Genomic DNA, 24187 nt, shown 5'->3' with positions numbered 1-24187 from the left:
GCGAGGGACGAGCTCCTGCGGCGGGGGCGGCCCGAGCTCGGGGGCACCCCCGGGGCTGCCCGCAGCCCCCTCCAGAAGGGCCGGGCGAAGGGGCTCTGGGGCTGGGGGCGCTGGGGGCGCAGGTACCGCAGGCCGGGCGCACCCGCCCCGTCCCCCGCCGGGGGTCAGCAGCCACCCCCGCGCCGCGACGGCACGGCACGGCGCGGCGCTCCCGGGCAGACGGGGCCGCGGGGTGGCCGGGCCCGGGCCGGGGGTGGCGGTCGGCGAGGGAGGGCGGTCGGGAAGGCGGAGGGCGGTCAGGAGGCGGGCGGCTCTGGGCGGGCGGCGGTGGCGGGCGGCGGGGCACCGCGCTGCGCCGCCGCGCCTCATCCCGGCGCCGCGGAGCGAGGCGGAGGTGGGCGGCGGCGGCCGGCACCCAGGCCGGTAAGGAGCGGGGCGCGACGGCGGGGCCGGGCGGCGGGAGCGCTGCGGGGCGCGACGGCACAGGGACGCCGGGCGGGCCGGGGCCGCTACCGGCGGCGGGTGGCACTTGTGCCCGGCGCGGCGGGCTCGCCCCGCCCCCGGCGGCGGCACCACGCGCACATAAGGGCGCTGCCGGCGGCACCGGGGGCTGCGGGGCGCTGCCCACGTGCGGGCGCGCTGGCCCGGTCCCGGAGCGGGGACGCCGTCGGGCGGCAGTGCGCTCCCGGTTAGCGGTCCTGAGCGGCGGGGAGAGCCCTGGCCCCGGCGTGCCCGGTTTCGGCTCTGGCTCAGTAACGCAAGGACCGGAGCGCCGCGGTGTAGCGTGCGCCGCGGCCGCCGGCGCCTTTCGCTGCTCGCGAAGTTTTGCCGGCAGGAATGTCCCGGGAGCAGAGTCGGGGGTAACGCGTGGAGCCGCTGGCGGGGTGGGCTTCGGGGCAAGGGAGTGTCTGAATACGAGTTTGTGCTTCAGTGAGGGAGCTGGGGAGCTGGAGGCTTCAGTGCTGGTTAGGTTAAAGCTTTAAAACATTGAGTTGTGAGAGGAGAATTACTTGGAAGATGTTAGGACATTGTTTTGAAAATAACGCTTAACAGTGGGAGGGGAGGTAGAGTGTAATTATCCTCTCAAAATATTCCAGCTTGAGTATTTGACTTTTGCCTGTGGCTGGGCTGATAAATACTTTCATTCTAGGAGCATGTTGCAAAAACATTTGATTACATACATAGTTTAACCATTGGAGTGTTTTGTATGGTTTCTCTGATGGTATGTACGTGAGCGTTATATATTTTATGCGTTATTTCGTATATCTTACGTGTGCAGAGATTATAAAGATGCTGTATGCTATATTTGCACTGTATAATGCATGCGGATAATTGTTTTATCCTGTGACTGATGCACTTAAAATATGATGCCATATCGTATCACTCAGAAAACCGGAAAATTAGATTTGTGCCACAGACTAATATTATGGAATTTCTGCTTCAAATGCCATTTGAACAGTTGTATGCCTTTTACAGTGTGTGTATGTGTGTTTTTAATACTGCAGATGCCTTTTGATTGCAAGACTGCTGAAATGTTTTGAGGGCTGCCTCTCCTTTCCTAACCATGAACAGTTCAAAATCACCGGGGCTGGCTGGATTTGAAATCTTGAAAAACACTACCTGCCACACGGAGAAGAAGATTTCGGTTTTCTTTTCAATAATCTTCATGACAGTGGGAATTTTGTCCAACAGTCTTGCAATAGTGATTCTCCTGAAGGCGTATCAGAGATTTAGGCAGAAATCAAAAGCCTCCTTTTTGCTTCTTGCTAGTGGTTTGGTTGTCACAGATCTCTTCGGCCACCTCATCAATGGAGCCATTGCAGTGTTTGTGTATGCATCGGACAAAGACTGGATTCGATTTAACCAGTCCAACATTCTTTGCAGTGTTTTTGGCATCTGCATGGTTTTCTTTGGTTTGTGCCCACTCTTCCTGGGCAGCGTGATGGCTGTTGAACGCTGCATTGGAGTCACTAAGCCAATATTTCACTCTACAAAAATGACTTCTAAACATGTGAAAATGATGTTGACTATGGTATGTCTGTTTGCTGTTCTTATAGCTTTGCTGCCTGTTCTTAGGTTTAGAGCCTATCAAATTCAAGCATCAAGGACCTGGTGCTTCTATAAAACAGAACATGTTGAGGACTGGGAAGACAGATTTTATCTCTTACTTTTTTCTTGCCTTGGGTTACTGGCCCTTGCTATTTCATTCTTGTGCAATGCTGTCACAGGAATTACGCTCTTAAGAGTCAAATTTAAAAGTCAACAAAGACAAGGCAGATCTCATCATTTTGAAATGATCATTCAGCTCTTGGCTATAATGTGTGTTTCTTGCATTTGCTGGAGTCCATTCCTGGTAAGAGCCTAATGTGTTTGCCAATTTTTAATGCACATCACTGTATAAAAGTTATACTTTTTTATCTCCAGGTTTTAAGGTGCTTTAGTTATTATAACAGCTGTATCCACTCTTCAGTGTACTAATTTCACAGCATAAAGCCCATAATGTATGTACCTATGCATCTGTAACAAAAATGGTAATTATTCTCTATTTCTGAGCCTAAGCAAAATACATTGAGTAAGCTAAAGATATAGGGACTGTGAGGACTGTATTTCCCATGATGTGAAGCAGACACTGGTAGCAGAATGGTGGCTAGAATGAATCAGAGCAAATATTGAGCTTGTCCAAAAATTCAGTGAAATCTCGGAGGGGCAAGTCTGTTTAGTCTGTACTGTGGTTCATACAATTTTTCATTTATGGTAGTTTGTTTCTTGTTATTTATTACAGTTTACTGCTGCTTGTGAACTGTGTTACTTAAGGTGACAGTTAGGAACATAAAAATCCTTGTGTTAAAAAACAGTGGTCGGCAGTGGATTAAAATAAAAATTTGGTTTAGACCTAGACAAGCTCGGTTTGTAATCTGGACAGATGACTAGCAAAGCTGCCCTGTGCAATCAGCTCCCTTTCTCAGCTGTGCCAGCTCTAACTTAGGACTGCCTGCTGGAAACCGCTGTGACTTCCAAAGCGGTAAGTGTAGCTCATGTTGGTGTGTGCTCTGGCAGTGGGCAGCGTCAAAGGAAGCGGGATTGTGATATGGAAAAGAATTTGATGGCTCCTGTTGTATGATGGCATTATAAAGCGGATGCTGTGACTCTTTACTGTAATAAACCTTACTGAAGAGAATTTATTTTTTTACTAGGGTGAGAGAGCTTAAGTCACAAGTAATATGAAATCTTAATTTGCTTCCTAGAAACAAGGTCCTGTAGTTTTTCGCTGATGTGAATGAGAAGCAATTTTGGTTTAGGCTTGCAAATATAGAAGTTTAATTCTGAGATCTGATTCAAATCCAGCTATAGCTCATCAACTCACTGCCTATGGTATACTATGGAGTTACCTGAAGTAGTTCTACATTAGATACTAATATTCGCCTAGCTGCAGCGTTGGATGTATCTGGCAGGTAGCATGTAATTAATCTAGTATCGCAGACTTCAAGGAGAGAGTCTGGATATAAATCTCTGCATCACTGAAATGCACAAAACATCTTGCACTTTTGTTCAACACGCAGAGAATTTTTCTAGGCTTGCTCTGCAGCATAGCATAAATTCATGTTGGCTTTTGTCAAGTGTCACGGCTGTAGTGCACAGAGCATAAACAAAGTCATCAGAACAATATAGCAAGCTTCCGTAGTCAACTTCCAGTTGCTTTCAGACACCTCCTGAAAGTTGTCTGGGGCAAGCCACGGAATGGTTTTCAAGAAAAGCCACCCAAATGATGGTTTTGCTTTTAATGAAAAACAGTATGTTGTCCTATGGTGACATTTATTTTCAGATAAAACAACTGTCCTTAAAGGTTGGAATTAATCTGATTTTTAAAAAGCCTTTAAGTGTTAAAAATAGCTATAGACTTTTTTAATTTGAAAGACACTTCATATATTCAACATACAAAGGAACACAAAATTGCAACTGTTTTCAGTGTTGGTAGTTTTGTTGTGCCTTTCAATTTTCATTAATTATGAGAACATAATCTTAAAAATTGACAATCTTTAATGAAACCAGAGTGCTACTTTTGTATTTAACTTCATCTAAGTTGTAATTGATGATAAATTATTATTCCAGCAGCAATTTTTTTTTTTTTCAGAGCCTTTTCAGAGTTTGGCATCTCCATCAGCTGGTGATACAAACCAGTGAATTCTTGCTTAATTTTGTATTTGACAGTTTTTGGGACTGTGTTGCAGAGGAAGGTGATACACAAACAATTCCGATTCATTGGGTGGCAAATCTGCCTGTGCTCTCTGTGTGTTCTGGGCTTAGGACACTTAACTTATGGATCTCTTTTGAAATTACATGAGCCAAGCTATCACCAAAATTAGCCTGGCAGTATGGAAAATAGTTCTGCAATATGGATAAATTTATATTATAAACAAGAAGTTAAAAAAAAAAAAAGTTTAGTGTAAGGTAGGATTTAGTTCTTGAAACATTGTTTCAAGGAAGTGAACAATTAGTCCTTTAGCCAGAGAGTTTGATAGTCTGGGAAATGCAATAGGATGGGGTCCTTGGTAGATATTAGTATTACCTTTCTTAGCTATTAGGATAATAGAGTTTACATCAAAGTTAATTCTCTGAGTTACCCAATCTTTGTTTTGATCACATCTGTTCACTGAATACAAACAGAATTATGAGTGCAGTGTTAATTTAGCAAGCTTTGTTGGACTGCCGTGAAGCATGCAGATGCAGTGGAATAAAGCTTTGTGAGGAGCGTACTGCTAGACTGTTACAGTAAAGACATCCAGAGTTTATCAAGGTGTATGATTTATAATGAAGTGCCAATCCAAATCTACTTGTCCAATTTAGCTGAAAGCTCAGGGCTTTTAATTTGTGGAACGAATCGTTTACATTCTATAACATATCAGCATACACCAAAACACCAAGTATTTCCTGAAATACGCGAGCAGATGTTCATAGGTGAAATTATTTGGCAAAGTAGCTAAATACGTGGTGGTTTTGCAATCATGTGCTTGTTTAATTTTGTCGCAAAGCTAAAACTAGTAGTCAGTGTCTGTCTTTGAATTGTGAGTTTCACCCATGTTCTCTGTCCCAAAGAGTACACAAACCAAAATGTTGTGCAAGAGGGAATTGCCTTGATATAAACCAAACTAATTAGAAACCAAACAAACCTTTGCAAAAGAAAGCAGAGGAAAGCGATGCCATTTATGCCACGTGTGGTTTGCAGATACAAGAATTTGGATTTATTTGCTGTGTTTCTCCATCTGATGGGGGGATTACTTTCTTTATTTTTCTTCTGTTTTTTAATCTAGTCTTGTGTTACCTCAGTTGTCATATATACATGGCTACCAAAATCAAGTCTACCCAATACTGTAATCCAACAGCAGATTTATTTCACTATTAAGTTTTACTTATTTCTGGGTTTTTTTCCAAGTGGAGTTATATTCAGTCACTGTCCTGTGCAAAATCCCCTTTAGATGACATTAGAGGCACAAGACCCTGGGTCGTCCTTTATGGTGTCTAGTGTGGAACTGAACTTGACTTCTGCACCTGCTCAGTGGTAGTGAACTTGTTTTGGTGCCTTTATATATGTGTGTAAATGTATATATATCTCTAACATTTAATATTACATATAATAATATATAATATTATAATCCATCACCACCTCTATTTTAAGACTCCTCGATTTTTTTCAGAAGCAGAGCCCATGCCTGGCTCATGTGGAGCTCTGCCTGGAGCTGTTGGACAGGAACTTCCTTCTGATTTTCTTTGCTTCCTTCTGATTTTCTTTGCTTCCTTCTGATTTTCTTTGCTTCCTTCTGATTTTCTTTGCTTCCTTCTGATTTCTTTCCTGAAACTCCATTTCATCTCTTTGTCAGAAATGAACAGCTTTTTCAAATTTTCTGACATTGTGTGAGTATCTTTCCTTAATAAATTACCAGAATGAGGGGTGATCCCTGCATCTTCCCTTATGGGGGAACATTTATCTCCTTTTGAGGAGCTGAGAGGAGGGAATCTGCAAAAAAAGCAACAAGTGAAATTAATGGGTTTTCTGGTAATCTGTGTAGTCAATGATTTGCAGGGGCACATTTGTTCTGGCAGTCCAAATAATTTTGCTTTGTGATGGGTAATTCCAGGAAAATACGTTCTGAAGATAGTAACATCAAGTCATCTTTTTTCATCCTTGCTGGAGACTTAGCTCTTTGCTAGGGATATGCAAGTTTTGTTGGATAAATTTGGTCCCTAGGGGTTGAATTCCCAAAGCAAATAATTGGGCTGGAGCATTTTGTGACAAGCATGTCTGAAGAAATAAGATTGTTATATAAAGCTGGTTTTTGGCTGTGACTTGGCATCTGGCCTGTCATGAAATGGCATGGTTTTGGAACTTTGTTCGTATGAGTGGGTTCTGACTTCAGTATGTCAAATTCTGCAGGGCTCAAGCGATAAACATATTTTAGTTTGTTTTGGAGTAGCAAAGTGAACTCCTGGTAGTTATGGACAGGAGGGGTTTATTTCAGAGTGAATTTATCTATGGGAACAAATTATGATATGAAGAAACATCTAATCTTTTTCATTTGTGGAATACAGTCTTAGCCTGAGAAAAATATTTTTACATTCAAATTATTCTTGTTAAGATCTTTTTCCATGCAGTTATCTGATTACTTTCCTTCCAGTTTTACCTCCCCTCTACTGCAGAAAATAGCCACTCCTGAAAGATCTCAGCTGTTTATTTCATGTCATTAAATCAGCTCTTATTCAGTTGCCTTTTTACTGGCTAGATTAATTTCTAGCAGTCTCTTCTCATGTCACTTCTTCCTGTTCCAATTTGTTATGCTAATTGTGTCTCTCTGAACTCGCTCTGACTTGTTCTTGTCCTCAGATTATCTCATGCAGCGAGGCTTGATGGTTGGTTTTCGTGCACCCAGGGCAGCATTTAGCTTACTGTTTGCTGAATCAATGCAACCTAGAAGCTGCTGGAGCTGGTCTGAGTGGTCCTTTCAGTGAATATGCTGCCGGAGGAGGTGAGGGGAGCAGCAGTGCACTATCAGGGAGGCTCTCGGTGGAATAGCCTTAGCCCAGCCCGCCCTGGTTGCTCCACCAGGTATGCAGGTGCTGAGACAGGCTCACAATTCAATTTTCAGTCATCTGTTTCCAAAGGCTATGCTGAACGAGGTCAGTGGGTTGTGGGTTTTACACTAAACGAAATTCTAGGCCATGTAGTCGCATACAACATAAGGTATTTTGCTGTGCAAGGCAATCCTCTATGCATCTCATTTTAGTGGTTTTGTATATGTAGTTATGTACATACATGTGCAGTGACACCTTGCCAGGTGTTCATACTCATGTTACCCTTGAAGCATCTCCCTCCGTTCCTGTTGTCTGTATTCTTTAATTAGCTGGCAGCTTAAATTTCTGTTATACTATCTTATATGTGCAACGAGAATCATGTATATGAGCTTGTTGCTTTATTAGTGCTGTTTGTATGCCTTCAAATACTACTGGCTGTATTGTCCCTGCAACTCAATAGCTACTTACAGATTTGTCCCTTCTCTTGTGCTCTCGTGACTGGTGATTTCATAACCAGAAAACACAGCTGAGAAGAAACAGGCACCAGACATCCTGAGACGCAGGTCCACGCTTTCCCGGTGAGGCCGTGGTGGCCGTGTCTGTCAGGGGTGGCTGCCGGGCAGAGCCTGTTCTCTCACACCCGCAAACTACAGTGCTGGCCACAGCTGTGGCCTCCGTGAGCTCCGCAGCGTGTTGTGCCTGCGTAGGCACTGTCAACAGCGAGAGTGATCTTTCCTTTTGAAAAAGTATAAAGCAGGCTTTCAATTTTCAGTCATCTGTTTCCAAAGCCTGAAAGAGATACTCTTATAAACACGTTTAGCTAACCTTGCAGCTTTCAGTGCTGTTGGAAAATTTACTTGCACAAGGGAAAAACACACTGTCTTTCAAGATGCAGATTTTAAAGATAATCAAGGATAATCACTATGCTTCTGCTGGCTTTGGTCATTGGATTCCTGCCTTGTTTTGCTAGAAGGGTTGTCTGTTGACACGTAAAGACAAGTTTGAGCTGGGCCTGGGTGGTGGGGCCTGGGGGAGGCAGTCTGCTGCAGGGCCCCTGGCAGCACCCACGGCATGCTGCCACTGCCTCTCGGGCCAGGTGGATGCAAACCCCTCTCAGGAGCCCACTTCTGCCATGTGTTAATAAAGGAACCAGTTTTACAGGGAAAGGAAAAAGCTTTTTGCTAGTGGAAAGCCTGCCACATAGATATCTCTATCTCTAGTCTGAGGCGTCAGTGCTGTAACAGTTGTTGTTGACTGCGGGTGGTTATTTCTCTTCTGACACAGCGAGGCCTGGCAGGGGTCAGATCAGGAGTGGTTGTTTGACAGAATAAAATGCTCCCTGAGTTCCTCTGGAAAGAGAAAAAACCCACCTCCTATGGGTTGGCTTGTCTTTAAAGCTACACTACAAAGAGGGCTCTCCCTTTCCGTTGTATCATGGCCTTTTAGTTGTGTGCCGAGTTCCTCAATATATCTGTTAGCACTGTGCAAATGCAATTACTGTTGTTGCTTGGGTTCCTCTGAATGAGCTTCTGATCTTCAAGGTTAAATTGCTGAAGTGTTAGTGTTGTTCCTAATATTATGGCCCAAAAGATATTTTGGAATCAACAGCTGATTTTAGGGATTAAGAGGAAAGAGAACACTCATTTTGTCTGAAGTTTTTGTTAGTCTCAAGACAGCAGTGTCTTTTTAGCCTAGTTTCCTGTGGAATAAGGGTAAGATGTTCATGCCTTTTTTTTTTTTTTTTTTTAGTATTGGCTGTAGACATCTTTCTTTTCTTTTGGATTCTTAAGAGGCACAGGTGGCAAATTTCTGCTGGGTTAGATGGGAGATGGAATGAGCTTCACTGTAGAGTATACCCACCTAAAATGATACTGAATTTCAAAGGTACTGTTTCAATGTTCAGAATTGGTCTGTTCCTATTTTCATCTTTTACAGTTTGTGGAGATCTTACAGGCCTTAGCCTTTCTGAGAAATATGAATAATTTTAAAAAAATGTTTTTAAGTGTTGGCCAGGGTGTAGTTTATCATAGAGTGCTTAGAAACACTGTTGATTGTGGCTGTATTTGTAATTTAAGTGTTTACCACCCTCTCACAGAAGTCAGGGAGCTGAGCAGCTGAGGTAGTCCCTCAGCAAGAAAGAAGTTCTGGAGAAGAAATGAACAGTGGTCAGCATATTTCCCTGCAGTAACAATGTGAACCAGGGAAGGAAGAAGAGCTGAGATTGACAGATTGTCCTTTACTGGAGGCTTTTGGGGAAGCATAATTATAGTTTTTGTTCTCTATATTTACTTGTACTGTTTGGAAAAACTTACGTAAAGCCTTTTTCTGAAAATGCAGTGCCATCAGAATGCAATGAGATTGGTTTGTTTTGGAGAGTAAAAGTAGGGAAGGCAGGTTTCCAGTCACGTGAGGAAATTTTCAAAACAATGTCATCCTGTTTTTCTTTTAGAACTGCTTACTGCTTATTATAATTAACTATAATAATTAGTATATATTAATATGCTAATATTTATAATATCAATACATTAATGATAGATACCACACAAAACTGATAATATATTAATATAATAATTATTCTTAATAACTATTAATATATTTTAAAAATGTACATTACCATAAATATCTATAAATTGAAACACAATATTTTGTTCCAAATAGATGTCAGCGACTTTCACAGAAAATTTTGATTTCAATTTTGAAGTTGCTATCTCAAAAAATCAAGTTCGGAAAACTTCAGCCTAGTAAATTTGCCATTCATAACCTCCCCTTATTTATTTAATTGATAAAGTTTTTGGATTTTGTGCCTGATATTAAAAAGTAATTCAATTTGACATGTATTCCAGTTTTGTTTGATAGAAGAGAATTTTTCCAGTTTCTTAGATATTACCCTTATTCAGGCCTTTCTTGCTTGAAAATATCGTACACTGCATAACCATTTCTGGAAAGTGTCATACATGGCATAGCCATTTTTGGATGGTTATTTTAGGAAAGCTCTCTTTCCTGACTATCTAAAGACTTTAAATAGTAAACTTGTTGCTGAAAACAAAGTTTCACTTGGAATAGCTCTTAAGAAGTTCTTCATCCTCACCAGGTTTAACATGACAGACATCAGGGTGTGATATACATTCATATGTCCTGTGAGATATTTATTATGGTGTTGATTTACAATCTTAAGTTTTGCATGGTGATTGTAAATGCTTTCTAGTAGAAGTTACGTGTCTCAGTAAGTAGTGTAGGATCAGTTCATGTCTGAAAGAGTGCAATATTGGGTTCCTCTTCTGGGGAAAAATGCTGTTTAGATTTAAAACAGAACAATAATTCTTATTTCATGTGCTTTTAAGGCTTAAATTTTACATTTTAAATGTTAAAGTGTTCAGAAATTGCTCAATTGCAATTCGGGTTACAAGCTCCCTGAGGAAGAAAGGTGCCTGTTTGCTGTGTGCATGTGCAGTGCCCAGCAGAACAGGAGTATGAGCCCGTTGTGGGTTCTGAGAATGTGCTTTTAGAAATAGAAAGGTTTTACACCAGGAGTTACAGTAAAGTTTTAGTAACTGCCACTCATTCCTCGGATCCATTCTCGTGTTGGATGAGATGAAATAGCTGAGTAGCTGAATGAACCAGAGCCGCGTTATAGGAATATACTGTCTCTTGATGAAGGATTGCTCTTACCTATTCCAGAGAGAGAAGGGAGTGGAGAGGAGCTCGTAAGCTTGCTCTAAGGTCCTCTTTTTAATAAGTTGTGTGAAGACATTTGAGGACATGTGTGAAAGGGAGGGTTTGAATGGCTTTGGAGTTGTATTTCTGCATGATTTCCCAAAGAAGGCTGAAAATGAGTCTTTGTGTAAGGGATGTCATGAACTGACATTTTAAAGGCAACTAAACCTCAATACTAAACTCACAGAAACCAAAGATTACTTTGTCATTGGAGAAGCAGAAGTTAACGACTGATCTCCGGCTGGTCCCCTACTTGCTGTCCTGGACCTGTGTGCTGCCAGCTGCCTCAGGTGGCTTGAAACCAGCGTAAGCTGGGCATGGGCTGCACAGCCACCCCGAAGTTATAGGAGCGAGGGAGGATGTAAAGGATGTAGTGAGTCTGCTCATGAGCAACCTTGTCACCCATGTTATGGCCAACATCAGGACATGGGGGAGGAAGACTTGTGCTGGCTGGAGGATCTGGCCAGCTGTGTTCCCGTCAGCCTCACTGCATGGAAAGGTGTTAAAACAAGGTGATGCAGGAAGAAGATGATCCATGTAAGTGGTAGCAATTTGGTTTAGGAATTACAGTTCATTAGTGAGTTGGAAATAAAACTGAATACACTTTTTACCAGGACCCTGCATTTGCAGAAGTTGAGAAATACATCACTCTTAAAGGGAGTTTTATTTTTCTCTTCCCTCCTCGACCTAAAAAGTGATCCAGGTGCACAGCCATCCATTTTAATTCATTTGCCAACATTAAAGAAAAAAGTAATTGCAAATTATATATTCCAACTTGGTAAATACATTGCTAACTCATTAGCCTTGGTATTTCTTCAGAACGATATATAAAATAAAGGTGTCTTGTTTTTTTTGTAAAGGAACACATCACATCTTTCTTTGCCTCAGCCAGATTATAAATACTGCAAATCAGATAGCACCAAGTCATTAGGTGACTGTGACTCCAATCTATCTTTGAAAAGATGTATTTCCCTCTAGTGTCTGTGTTCTGTACATAGTAAACATATGTAAAATATAACTACAAATGAATATATATATTTTCCCCCCCCTCCTTATTTTCCCCTACACCCAAGTAATAAACACAATGATTTCTCAGATAATTAAACTGAAGGTCTGACTCCATTGATAGACAGTAGAGTAGGCTCCTTACTTTTTTTAGGCCTGTTGTTAGCTGAGGTCTTGCAGACTTGGTCACACATCAAAGCCATCTGCTTTCCTGAACTCTAGAAGAGGTGAAAAGGCAACTGTATATCATGACTGACTCTCTGTGAAATTTTCCTCCCTTCTTTTAATGCTTGTTATGATATCTTGTATGGATATCTCTGGATTTGGTGGTATTTGCCCTGAAACCCTGCATGTATGTGCCATTCCTCTGAAATCAGGGAGTGACCTGTCCAAGGAACCATTAGAGAATTCAGCCTAATTCTTGGATTCTTAGACAGAAGTGAAAAATCTGAGAATTAAAAAAATGACCAGGTAAGAACTGACAGATCCTGCATGCCCTGTAGAAGAGCGTTTTCTTGCTGTCAAAGATTAAGTGGAAGATTTGCCTCTGGTTGCTGAATCTATATTCTATCTCTCCTCGGACATGTAAATACAGTGGAGGATGACTTTAGTAATGAAGCAGCATGAACGTGGTGATGTTTGGAAAGACAGTTCACATCTAAGCTTTTGATTTGATCCTGTGCATAACAGTAAATGCTGAATTCATTCTGTAATTATGGACCTTTGCAGCTCCATTTTCCTCCAGATGGTCTGTATATTGTTTCTTTCTTTCCGGCATCCCCCCCCCCCCTCCCCCATATTCAGACATTTCTCTTCTTCCCCGATATTATGTGTTTGTGATTCTTTCTTTGGTATTTGTAGGGTGTTAGTGAGAGAAGTTCTGTTGCTCCTAAATCAATGAGAACATTTATTTAACCAATAAAAATGTAATTGTTTTCCAGATGAGGGTGAAAACCTGAAAAAGCAAAGCAATAAGAGAAGTAAATAGGCCATTTCCAGGTTTTGAAGCTTTACCCAACTGACCCTAATGGAAGAGATTAAATGGATCCTGCATACATATAGTACTTACATTTCTAAATACTTACTTGATGTGTTTGTGTTTCTCAGGATGGTCCTTGTTATGCACTATTAGAAATCCTCTATGGTTTTCTGGTCCGAAGAAGTCTAGCAGTTGTCCTGTAAAGTTTATCTCAGCATTTGCTGAGTAAATAATAATTTAATTCTATCTGTAAAATTATTTTTTTTTGTGCAAGAGATTTTTTTTACAGGCTTTGTTGTTAGGTAGCAATACATTCCTCGCTCCATGGAAGCAGGCTTTCTTGTAACTTTAAAACACGTAGCTCAGGAAACAGGTTGTTTATTTGACTTTGGTATGGACACTATGTCTTTTCATTATGAAGCGATTCATCTACTGTTTTCAATGCTAAAATCTTCTCTGTCCATATCCGTTCTGCTTTCCTTTCAAATGAGTTAATTAACCTGTGAGAGTAATTACATTGCCAGCTAGTTGAAACAAATTATTTCTAATTTTGAGGGGGAGGAAAGGAAAGAGCAAAAAAAGACTTGTCAATCCAAGATAGAAATACCAGGATTCAGTCAGTGAAACAGAGGTGACCTGGAATGCTTCATTCAAGCCCAACCTGAATTTATGTTACTGCAAAGGAGATGCAAATAGGTAGTGTCTAAGGGGAAAGCTCACGGAAAATAAAACTTCACTTTCAGTCAATATTTGTGAGTTTATGTGCACAAAAAAATCCTTCTGTTTATGAGGCTTGCTTCATAATTGCTTTGCTGCCTTATATAAAGCATGATAATGCCAAAGGCAGTTAATAAAATATAAATAGCATAATGTTGTGGCACTTTACATTTTTTTTCAGTAATTTTGACAAATTCTTGCATACATTAAAGCCTCATTTCAAATGACATTTCCAAATGTTTGTTTAGAAAGTGTGTTGCCATCCGTAAATATTTTGCATAAAGCTGTAAAAACACAGATGGTGAAAACGTCACAGTTGACTCTGATGGCACGGTAATGGAGTGCAATAGACTGAGTCCTCTGCAGACCTGAGCCTGCACGAGGAGTGAGGAAAGCTCAGAAGAACTGAACAGCCCCAGCGAGGAGGGATCACGTGGTGAGGTCAGACAGAGCTGAGCTGTGAGTGCCAAAAACCCACAGAGCCTTAATTTGATGTCATGACTGCAGTGACGTATATTTGCTGCTACGCTGCACTCCTTTCTTTGGCATTCAGTTGGTGTGACATCTGCCCTACCAGTTCGGAAGGGTACTGGGACATACTGTTTCACAGCTTTGATCTTGCCAGCCTGAGGAAAGGCGGGTGTCCTGAATGGTACCATGTTCATGAAACAGCATCATCAGCTGGCAAGAAATTGCCTGGTCACAAAATCAGCTATGTCTGAGAAAGGAATACTGGAAACTGTTCTGCTTTGCTTTGTGGAAAATGTTGTGTTTTCCTGTTTTGTCTGTACCTTTTTGACTATTATCACAGCAGTAGTGCTTTGGGAACGCCTCTGAGCTCTGAGTGCCTTTAGCTTTACAATACCTCTGAAAGGTTTATACAGTTTCATTTTAAGGAGCTGTTTCTCATTTGGGTTCTATGTTTCCTAAGAGAGACTGCAACTCTGATAGTGGAAAGGTCTTTCTCAGAGTAGCTGCTTTCAACAGGGTAGTAAGTAAACTTGCATGTTTAAGGATGCATATCATGGCAGGCAGTAGTTACCACCCTTTGATACCTTTTTTGGACTAGAACTTGATTTTGGGAGGTAGACACAGATTTCCCCCTAACTGAATAGTGAGCCAGTGGATCCATTGTTACTTTTTAGTGGCATTATTATTTTTTTTCACAGAATTATACATGAGAGAAAAGAGGATTCCCTTATTTTGCTGCTACTTGTCTAGCTGATCTGCAAAACTTCACACGTGGAAGTATTATGCATCCCCTTAGAAATACTCTGTGGACTGTAATGTGGAGGAAATGCATTTTGTCTCCTCCAATTCCTTTTTAAATACACATTTTTTATAAAACCCTATGCTCAGTTAAAATTTACTTGCTAGGCCAAATGATCATCTGGTGTGTAAAAGTTGAAGGTATGGTTCATGTTTTTCTTTTAAAAAGGGAAAGGAAAACAGGGGGGAAAAACACGTTGCAGATCTATAACATAAAAAGCGTTATGTGGCATAAGTAGTACAGTGTGTGTACTAACATTTTAATGGCAGAAGTGGTGCACTGTGCACTGCACATTTTTCTTGGAAGCCCTTGCTTTTAAATTGACTTATATAGAACCACATAAAAAAATTAAATGAAGCATGCTCAGCTTTGTTGCAATGAATGCTTGGTTTATATACCGCAGTATCTATATAGCAATGATACAGGCTATTTGCTGTCAGTGTTTCTTTTCTAATGTGTTCTTAGGAGATATAAAATGGTACATAAAATTTGAAGATGTATTTTGATTTCTCTCTCCCTCTCTTTTGTTGACTTTTTTCTTAAAGTTTTGTTTATAGAGCACTACAAAGTATCATCTTCTATCAGCTCTTGCCTACAACAGACTGCAGCTTCTTTGTAGGATGTATAATGGAAGTTCCAAAACCTTCTGGAGATTCAAAATAATTATGTATTTTTTATTTCCATGGAGTGGGACATAATCAGTAGAATACGACCTTGAGTCCTGTGTGGTTTAGGAGAAGGGGATATGCACCTCTGGACTTGACATAAGCATCAGTGGCAGAATAGAAGTACTCTGCAAATACCGAAGCAATCATGGACTTTCTTCCATTAATGGAGGTTCTCGGAACTGCTTGTAATGAAATCAAAAGGAAGAGGATGAGGTTTGGGAGGGTCTGCAAGGTTCCCACAGCGAAGTGTAGCCTGAAGGCTGAGCTACAGAGGAAGAGAATTTCTGATATTTGTCTGCTCTGCTTTCCATATCAGTCTCTTGGTGACTAGTTTTTATCCAGTTTCCTGAAGTCAAGGATAGAACCCAGATTTAAAGCCTGTGTGCTGAAATGCATCAAAGTAGCATTACAGTTTGTCTTATTTCCTAACTAGCTGTAAAGCCTGCTGCTTGTTTTGACTGGCTGTCCTTGAGTACTAACAGGAATGTGACCAAGCAGCACTGCCATTTAGCTTATTAATTGTTCTCATATAATTGAGATCCAATTGGAATGGAAATTACAGTCATGCTGTTTATATTTGGAGAGTGGTGTGAAGCTTTGGAGCAATTTTTTTCAGTTCGTTGCACTGAGCTTTGTCCCTAAGGGAAATGGCAATTCTCTGAAGCTATCAGCTAGATGCAGAATTGTAAAGTCGACGATTTCAAAATTATTTTAAAACTTTTCTGTCAGACTTTCTGGATGTTGCGAAGTGAGCTTTGGTTTTAGGGAAGCCTAAAATTGATGGAATAAAAAGGATGGAGAAGTTTTACGTATTGGGTCAAGTCCTTATGTGACACAGATTTGTTTCCTCTGTATTTATTCTTAGGGACAGGGAATTCTCAGGTCTTTCCTTAAACTATCAAAGGCTAATATGAGTCAGAATAACTTTTTATCTCAGAAGAAGGAAGCCTTGGTTTAAAAAAGTAACTTAGTTATGTTTTTTTAATTACTTTCCTAAAGAAAGTTTGAATTGTATTGGTTACATAATGTGATACTTCCATTTTTTTACAAACCAGGGAGACGTACAACTGTGTCCACATAAACATTGTATAACTCAGCAAAATGCTACCTAATTTTTACACTTCTAAATATGTTAGTCATGAGTTATGTTTATTTACCAGCTGGGGGTTAATTTTTTGAGTCATATTGCTGAATCTGCACAAATATTACATTCAGTTGTGGGGATCAAAAGCAACTAGATAGTGAGGCAATGTTATTGCCTCTTCCTGCTTCCCCATGTACTGCTGGCTACAGAGGACAGAATTCCTTCGTCATACTAATCTGATAGACCTACAAGGAAGGAAAAGTCAGTCTTTGAATTAGTTTCTTGACTTTGAACTAATTATTGAACAGTATTAGTCAAATAAGAGGAAAAGAAGTGTCCTTTCTGCATCTGCAGAGGAGGTCCTGCTCTCAGAAATCAGCTTAGTGCTGCAGTAAGCTCTGGCTGGAGTTTCTGAGCTGGTGCCAGTTCAGTGATAAGACTTTCTCACACCTAGGCAGAAAATACAGACTAGCTGCATGTTTTGCTTCAATAGAATCCTTTATTAAACAGCTGGTAGCATATTAGGCCTCTTTGTCATATACGATTTCAACCTGACTTTTGATTAGTATTTTAAGAATTTAATTAAATAAAAAAAAATGACCATGAACGTGTGATAGAAATAATAATTTATATTGGTCTCGCTCCATTCTACCCCTCTTCAGCTGGGATTTAGGGTCTTGTTCTAGAAATCATCAAATGACTTTGGAAAGGCTCCAGTAGCCAGGATATGGCCTACTTTTTGTCCTGTCTTTGTATGCAGTTGGCTTCAGTTACGTGCAGTTTTCTTACGTGTTTTCTCAGACGTGGAAGAGCTCCCAGTACAGTGCAGGCTCTTTAGAGGAGTGAGAAGCTCTCTCACTTCATACTGAGAGGCAATGCAATGGTAGGTAACATGTCTGTCACTCCCAATGCTCTGCCACAAGCGTTTTAGCATAAAAATGCTCGTGCTTGGAGTTGGACTGAGCTTCAGAAATCTCAGCCACTCAGAACTTCAGAAAGTTGAGATATCATTTTATGTTGGTTTTAGGGACACAAGAGAGGAAACATTTTTTAATTTATGCATAACACTCCCAAGTAATATGTCATATGTCTAGAAGATTCTCATTTTATGAAACAAAATTTGTAGATAATGTAGATTTTATCTTCATTATTTCCAATACAGGGATTCACAGCTGAGTTGCTTAAGCATTTAGCTATGTACATAAGCTCTACTTGCTACTTGTGAGTTCAGATATATTATTTTTTATGCATCTAGTATTCAGAAGAGGTAACTTAAGTGTTCCAGTTGCAGCTTCTCCAAGTATCAGAATCCATAAAATTATGCATCAAATTTCTTTGTTGTCCTGATTTACTTTATGTAAATCCATAATCAAATCAGAGGTACTTTATGTTGAGCCAGCAAGTTGAACAGCAAACAAATGGATTCACTTAGAGGTGATTACTACTAAATGGAAGGGACTTGCACAAATTTGCTAGGTAACGTGAGAAAATAATAGTTTTACAAATCTGGATGGAGCTACTTTTCCTAGAAGACATCTACTGCTTCCTCTTCTGGGCACGAAGTTGCATTGGATTTGGCATTTATTAACTTTGCAGAGTGGGAGAGAAGAACAATGAACAGTATTTTGAAGTACATTAAGAAGCAGATTGGGAAGCTATATATCTGTATTAGGTCAAGCATACAGTATATTGGAAAAGGACATTGCTCTGTGAGCTCTGTTGTGCTGTCATTTACTGCTCGGTCCTACTTGCATGAGTAAGGATTAATCGGTCAGAATTTGGCTTGTGGTATTGGACCTCTAATAAATGAAATATAAGACTGTCCTGAGAAAACATCCCGTGCAGGACCCAAAGGAATTGTCCAAGTTTGGGTGGGCTGCTGATGTCGAAGAGGAATGTGCCCAGTGGTTATAGGGTGAAAAGCAGATTCAGGGAACTGACTTATAAGTGTTTGTGTTGGCTCCATGCTCAGACATTCCTCCTCCTTGCACCGGTTCCCAGCTGTGCTTCTGCCAGTCTTACCAGCATCCTTAGGAATGTTCCTAGGGGCTCTCTTCGCTGCTCCCATATCAAGTGATCAAATGCTTGATCAAGCCAGTAGAGTCTCCTTTTATGCATTCACTCTGTTCCACTCAAGTTTATACTCAGATGCGGTGACCTGCAAACTATAGATAGGGCCTATGAATACAGAGAAGCATTTCAAAAGGAGTAAAATAGGTTTTCTGGAATCTTGAGTGGTAGTTTTCGCTCTTCATTCATTATTATTATTTAGTTTAGGTTTTTACCTAAACTAAATAATGATTTTTTTACACTGCATCTTTGTGAAAATACAACCCTCTGCACTCAGACAAACTGGTACTATGAGCACACTGATTTATTGGGCAATGAGAGGTAGGGTCATTGCCCAATAAATCAGTGTGCTCATAGCATCAGTTGTAAAATATCCCGTTTTCTAGTTAAATAACTGTATTGCTTCAAAGGCTTTGGAAATGAAAGCCTTACAGTGTTTCATCTTTCTACCAAAAAAGTCTTCATGTACTTGTAACATTAATAATAGAGAGAGAGAATTTACTGTCCTCTGGCAGATTCCTGGCTTTGCCAAGTCAGGCTTTCTTCACACAGGAACGCAGGTTACAAAACATCAGTGGCAGAAAGCCTGTAAAGGAGCGCTCTGCAGGGCAGGAGCCCCAGCAGTGTGTTTCACTAGGGCTGGTGTTTCTGAGCCTAGGTTGGAGCTCTGCAAAGCTGGCAGGGGGCTGCCACAACTTTCTGGGCTGTGTAGCTCTTGGGTATCCTCTGCCAGAAGCAGTCCTGCTCTGAGCTAGACTGGAAGACTAATGCCTCCACCCATGTGAAACCATAGCTCTGGCAGTGTTGTTGCTGGTGGAGTTCTCTCCATGTGTAGCACCTCCACAGGTGAATGAAACTCTCTGTGTCTCCACTGGCAAGAAGAAGGGTATCTGTGTCCTATGTCATCATGGCTTAAATTTTCCTAGAAACTTCTAAACTTCTAGTGTCAATAAATTGTGTTCTGTTGCAGCTTAAAACATGTGAAGCTTCTTGATGAAATCAAGGTGCTGTATTTGTTATACAGACTTTAATTTGGAAAACGTGAAAAAATAAATACCTTTTATAAAAGTGTTCTGGCCTCTATCCTTGAAAGAATCCATCCCTGGAACAGTCTTGGCATGTTTTATTAGCTCAAATTCTGTGTAAGTTTTTATTCCTTGCTCAAATCAGTCCCTGGTTTCAGAGGGTATTCTCTGCCTGGTTGCCATCCTCTGCTTGTTCCGTAATTCAGCAGAGACACATGTATGTCCTATGTAACACTTTAGAGGATTCCTAGGATTATAAATGTTATATGCCTGAAATTATTTACTTTTCAATTAGGATACATTGATGCTGTGAAGGTATAGAGATTAGAGATAATGTTGAAATGATTTCACTCATTTACATGCTCTCTTGGTGTATTTTTTCAATGTATAATTTTAAAATCTTCCATTTTCAGTTGACAATGGCCAGAATTGGGATAAATGAGAGTCGTTCAAAGGAGACCTGTGAAACAATACTTTTTGCTCTCCGAATGGCAACATGGAATCAGATTTTAGATCCCTGGGTGTACATCCTTCTCCGGAAAGCTGTACTTAAAAACCTGTACAAGATCACAAGGGGATGTTGTGGCATGCACATCGTAAACTTACACATGTGGGAACTCAGCTCCATCAAGAATTCTTTGAAGGTTGCAGCAATATCTGAGTCACCAGTAAGTTCCAAACAAATAAACCTACAGCCGCTCAGCTCTACAGGGCAATAAAGTTAAACACAGTGTATGAAGAGATGATGGAGGCAACGCTCATACACGGGCAGTACCTTGAAATTAATTCCAAGGCTCAGTGGTTTGGCATTTGTTTTAAATTGTGAGTGGTTTGTTCTTATTGCCTACCAGTTTGATATTGCTACTCCAAAAGATGCACTTGAATGTTTTAATTCCCTTTGGAATACATCCCCTCCAAAACTGGTAGTATGATGACAAATCATCCTGTATTTCTCCCTTCCAGGTAATAAAGTGAACAGGGTTCTTTGTAATAGTCCCCACCAAATCCTTTACCTTAGCAGGCTTCTTAAGAACACGTACAAGTGCAAAAGTGATCTCCAAGGTGATTTTTAAAAGGGGTAGATTTTCTGTACTAGTGATAACCCCAGATCCTTTGCAGAGTCACTGCTTCCTAGAATAAGGTCCACCATCCTTTCCATAAGGGTATTCCTTGCTTCTAGGCACTGATTTTTCCAGTTGGGTATATAAAAGACATTTTGCTTGTGCCCAGCTTATGAAGTGATCCAGTTTGCTTGGTTCATTGACTTGACCTCTTAATCATTTACTGTTCCATGAATTTTTGGGAGAGCTGAAACTTCATCAGTGTAAGCGTTCCTTTCAAATCACTGACAAAACATGAGGTTTCCTGTAAAAACACAGAAGCAGATCAGTTCAGCTTGCTTTCGGTTACATTTTCAGATCTATTGGTGAGTTTCTAGTCCTTTCAACAAATTTTGTTGCAGCTAACAGGCATAAATCTGTGGTGAGTCTCTAAGAGGAATAGTTTGGGGTTTTTTTGCCCCTAGATCGAAGGAAATCTGAATCATTCCACTGATGCATATACTGAAATGCTCATGGGGTACATCTGCTTCATTTGTTAAAGGTCATACATGTCTCATGAAAAATGTGTGTGACCAACTGAGCATCTCTGCAGGGAGCTGCACTGGCAGTGTGGTTTTATTTCTGAAAGCAAACTGCCCCTTGGTTTTTGCAGGGTCCATGTCTGAAAAGCTGAGGACATTCAGTATATTTGATGGTATCAGAAATTTTCCAGGACTCTACAGAGCCCCTTTAATGCTGCTAAAAGAAACTTTGTTTTTTGTGACTGTATACTGTTCAGAAGCAAGAAGGAGGGTATCACAGACTTTGTAGCAGAGGGATCGTTGTAAGATAGAAATGTCTATGTTATTTTTACCTACTTCAAATAACTACATTAGTGAATTGTTGGTATATTTGGTCAAAGTAGTTAAAAACTGATTCACCAAGAAGATAGTCTGAGGGACCAAAACTATTCACAAGCTGCAAGTTCACGTTGTATGTGAGAATAGTTTAAGTCAGAAAATAAAACCCCCAAAGGTTTAAATCTTTGGTTTTATTGTTTTAAAAGCTATTTCCTTTTTGTTTTAAAAAGGTTGAAAAATAAATGGGTTAAATAACCCTGTAATGAAATGAAATGGCTTCATTTACCCTAAAGAATTTCTGTGTGTGATTTATTTTCTCAGTCAGAAAGCTGATAAACCGTGGACAGAGTTGAGGCTGGTATAAGCTCCGCACTGTTGCTTCAGGTGGGTTCTGCTGAAATCTGGAAGCTTTCAGTCAGTGCTCAGTTTGGGTCTTTCATTTCATGGAATACAATGCCAGTGTATCTGTTGACATAAATTATTCGTTCTTTATGGAAGATTGTTGTTTCTGCAGCTGCAAAAATATTTGTCTGTAAATTGTTGAGAAATTTGATCGTGAGTGAAGCTCATCAATGTTCTATTTTGTTATGTGAATAAATGTAGCTTGTGTAGTTCGTACTGGTTGACTTGTAAAACAAACAAACAGAAGTTTATATGTATATGTGATTTCTTATATTTTGTGTACTAATACATATTGACTGTAAATTGCAAAGCCTTATTAAAGTTATCAAACTGTATCTTGAGTGCTATGATATTTCTGTGTAACAAAAGCTACTTGAAGTTGTTAAAAATAACCCTTATGACAAAAAACCTCATGCTGGACTCAAGCCACCCACTGCCATTCACACGTGTGTTATCAGTTGTGAAGGCAGAGAGCAGGACAGGGAGAATTCAGATAGGAGGTGCCAGTGTTCCTGCACTTCATTGTCACATGAGCAGCCCAGTACAGCCGGAGGTCTAATGCAGACAAGGTCAAGTCCTGATGATCCATGCTTAGAAAATGTAAATAAAAGTGGAACTGGGGGAGGATGGTGTTTGGGATCAAAGTGTTTTTATCCAAATATCTGCCAACATGTTGCACAGACTCTGATTAGTCTCACCTACACTATGAATCCTGGAAAAAATGTGAGTTTTGCTGTTAATGTTTTGGTTTGTCTAGGGATGTGGTAGCCTGCAGAGGCAGCTCAGGATAGTCACCCAAGGATCTGTTACCGCTGAAAGTGACTCGATTATCACTGTGTTTCATCTCACAGGAGAGCCAGCAACAGGCTGTGTTGTATGATTAGCGAATGATAGGTTTTATGGAATATGAGATAATAATAATAATAATAATAAAAAAAAATGGGACAGCTTCACACTAGGATCTGAGTATTGCCCAGGCAAGGAAAAAAGGGCAGTCTGCTTAGCAATGGGCTGATGATCTTTTTAGAGGTTGGCTAATGATGTGAGCAGTCATGAGCTGCCTATTTACTACTAGGCAGTAATTAGTGTCTCCAGAGCAGGCAGGGGCAGTAAGTGTTCTGGTGGGAAGAAAGTGAATCTCATTTCTGACTAATAACCAAAGAATCCTCAGGATGGGAGAATATTTAATCTAATTGGGATCTTAAACAGTGGCAGGCTATGTAAGGAAGCACATTATCTTAAACCAAGGTTCTAGCCCAGCCTGAATCAACCTCCTGAAGCAAGGAAAGCCTCCCTAGCGAGTCATTCATCATGGGGATTAGGAAAATATTTGTGGTTTCTTACCTAGATACAAAGATGGAGAGCAAGGTTCAAGGTCTTTTGATTTAAATCTTGAGGCAAAGTGTCCACCTTCTGTGTTTATTTCTGATATTTGTACATAAGTGTTTTTATTGGTCTGATGTTTAGGAACAATTTCAGGAGCAACAGTATGTACCAGTTCTGTAGCCATGGTGATCCTTTAGGACAAGATGTTGAGACCTTTCAGATGTGCCTTGCTTGCTGATACATTCCTCCAGGATTTAACTGGTAACACAACACACTGCTGATTAATTGCATAGATTGACATGAGATTTAATTCTCAACACTTGGGTCCTGGGAAAAGCACTCAAATCCTAAGGGAATTTACATCACCTATTGTGATGCTTTTTGCTTCCTAAAAAAAACCCCAGATGCTTTTCAATTTAAACTTCTGCCACCATTAAAAATGGCAAAACTGGTCTTTGATTTCAGTAACCAAACAATGGTCAATGACTTTCAATTCAGTCTTACTGCATTATATTGAGAAAGGTATTTACACCTTGAACAGCCAAGGTTTTTCTGTTGAATGTGAGTTAATTTTAATACTTACTGGGAAATCTTAAGTACTAAGAGTGTAATGCTGTTTCAAAGGTCAGATAAAAGAGGGGCTAGTTAATATAAGTAGCTGTGTTTTGCTTTCTTGAGATATCCCTGGGTTTACTACTTTGTGATGAGGAATAGCACCAAGGAAAAGAAAAAGTTATGAGTTCCAGTATGTATTGGCCATCAGATAGTATCAGGTGTGTTTCTCAGATAGAAAATATTTAGTGCTGTGTTGATTGGTTCAGTAAAAACATGCTTTTTATTCTCATATAAATGACTTCTGAAAGGTAGGTTGCTCCTTACCAGTGGATGCAGCAATGTGGGAAGCGGTGGTGACAGGTATTGTGTGTCTCGCAGCTGCTTGTCTCAGACGCTGGAGCTGGGCA

The 24187-nt window shown here is 40.5% G+C and overlaps 1 protein-coding gene across 3 annotated transcripts; it reads left to right on the top strand.

Annotated features, from left to right (window-relative positions):
* Window positions 1-315: 315 nt before the first annotated feature.
* Window positions 316-22234, top strand: PTGFR (prostaglandin F receptor). 3 transcript variants are annotated; one of them, XM_055724328.1, is made up of 3 exons: window positions 316-423; window positions 1506-2353; window positions 20011-22234. In XM_055724328.1, exons 2-3 carry the CDS (start codon window positions 1565-1567, stop codon window positions 20314-20316), a joined length of 1095 nt encoding a protein of 364 aa, XP_055580303.1. In that variant the 5' UTR covers window positions 316-423; window positions 1506-1564; the 3' UTR covers window positions 20317-22234. The 3 variants fall into 3 exon arrangements, with proteins under 3 accessions (XP_055580303.1, XP_055580305.1, XP_055580302.1); XM_055724330.1 differs by lacking the exon at window positions 316-423 and adding an exon at window positions 686-860 and having other exon boundaries at window positions 1506-2032; XM_055724327.1 differs by lacking the exon at window positions 316-423 and adding an exon at window positions 686-860.
* The last annotated feature ends 1953 nt before the right edge of the window (window positions 22235-24187 follow it).

This window comes from Falco cherrug, chromosome 12 (genome assembly GCF_023634085.1).
Source record: "Falco cherrug isolate bFalChe1 chromosome 12, bFalChe1.pri, whole genome shotgun sequence".
In the NCBI taxonomy this organism is placed as follows: Eukaryota; Metazoa; Chordata; class Aves; order Falconiformes; family Falconidae; genus Falco; species Falco cherrug.
Note: the sequence above shows the minus strand (reverse complement) of the source record. Positions and strands in the feature narration are given on the sequence as shown.

Coding starts and splice junctions, on each gene's coding strand:
- PTGFR (XM_055724328.1), top strand. CDS start 1,565: ATGAACAGTTCAAAATCACCGGGGCTGGCTGGATTTGAAATCTTGAAA. Junction 2,354..20,010: donor TTTGCTGGAGTCCATTCCTG/GTAAGAGCCTAA, acceptor TTCCATTTTCAG/TTGACAATGGCCAGAATTGG.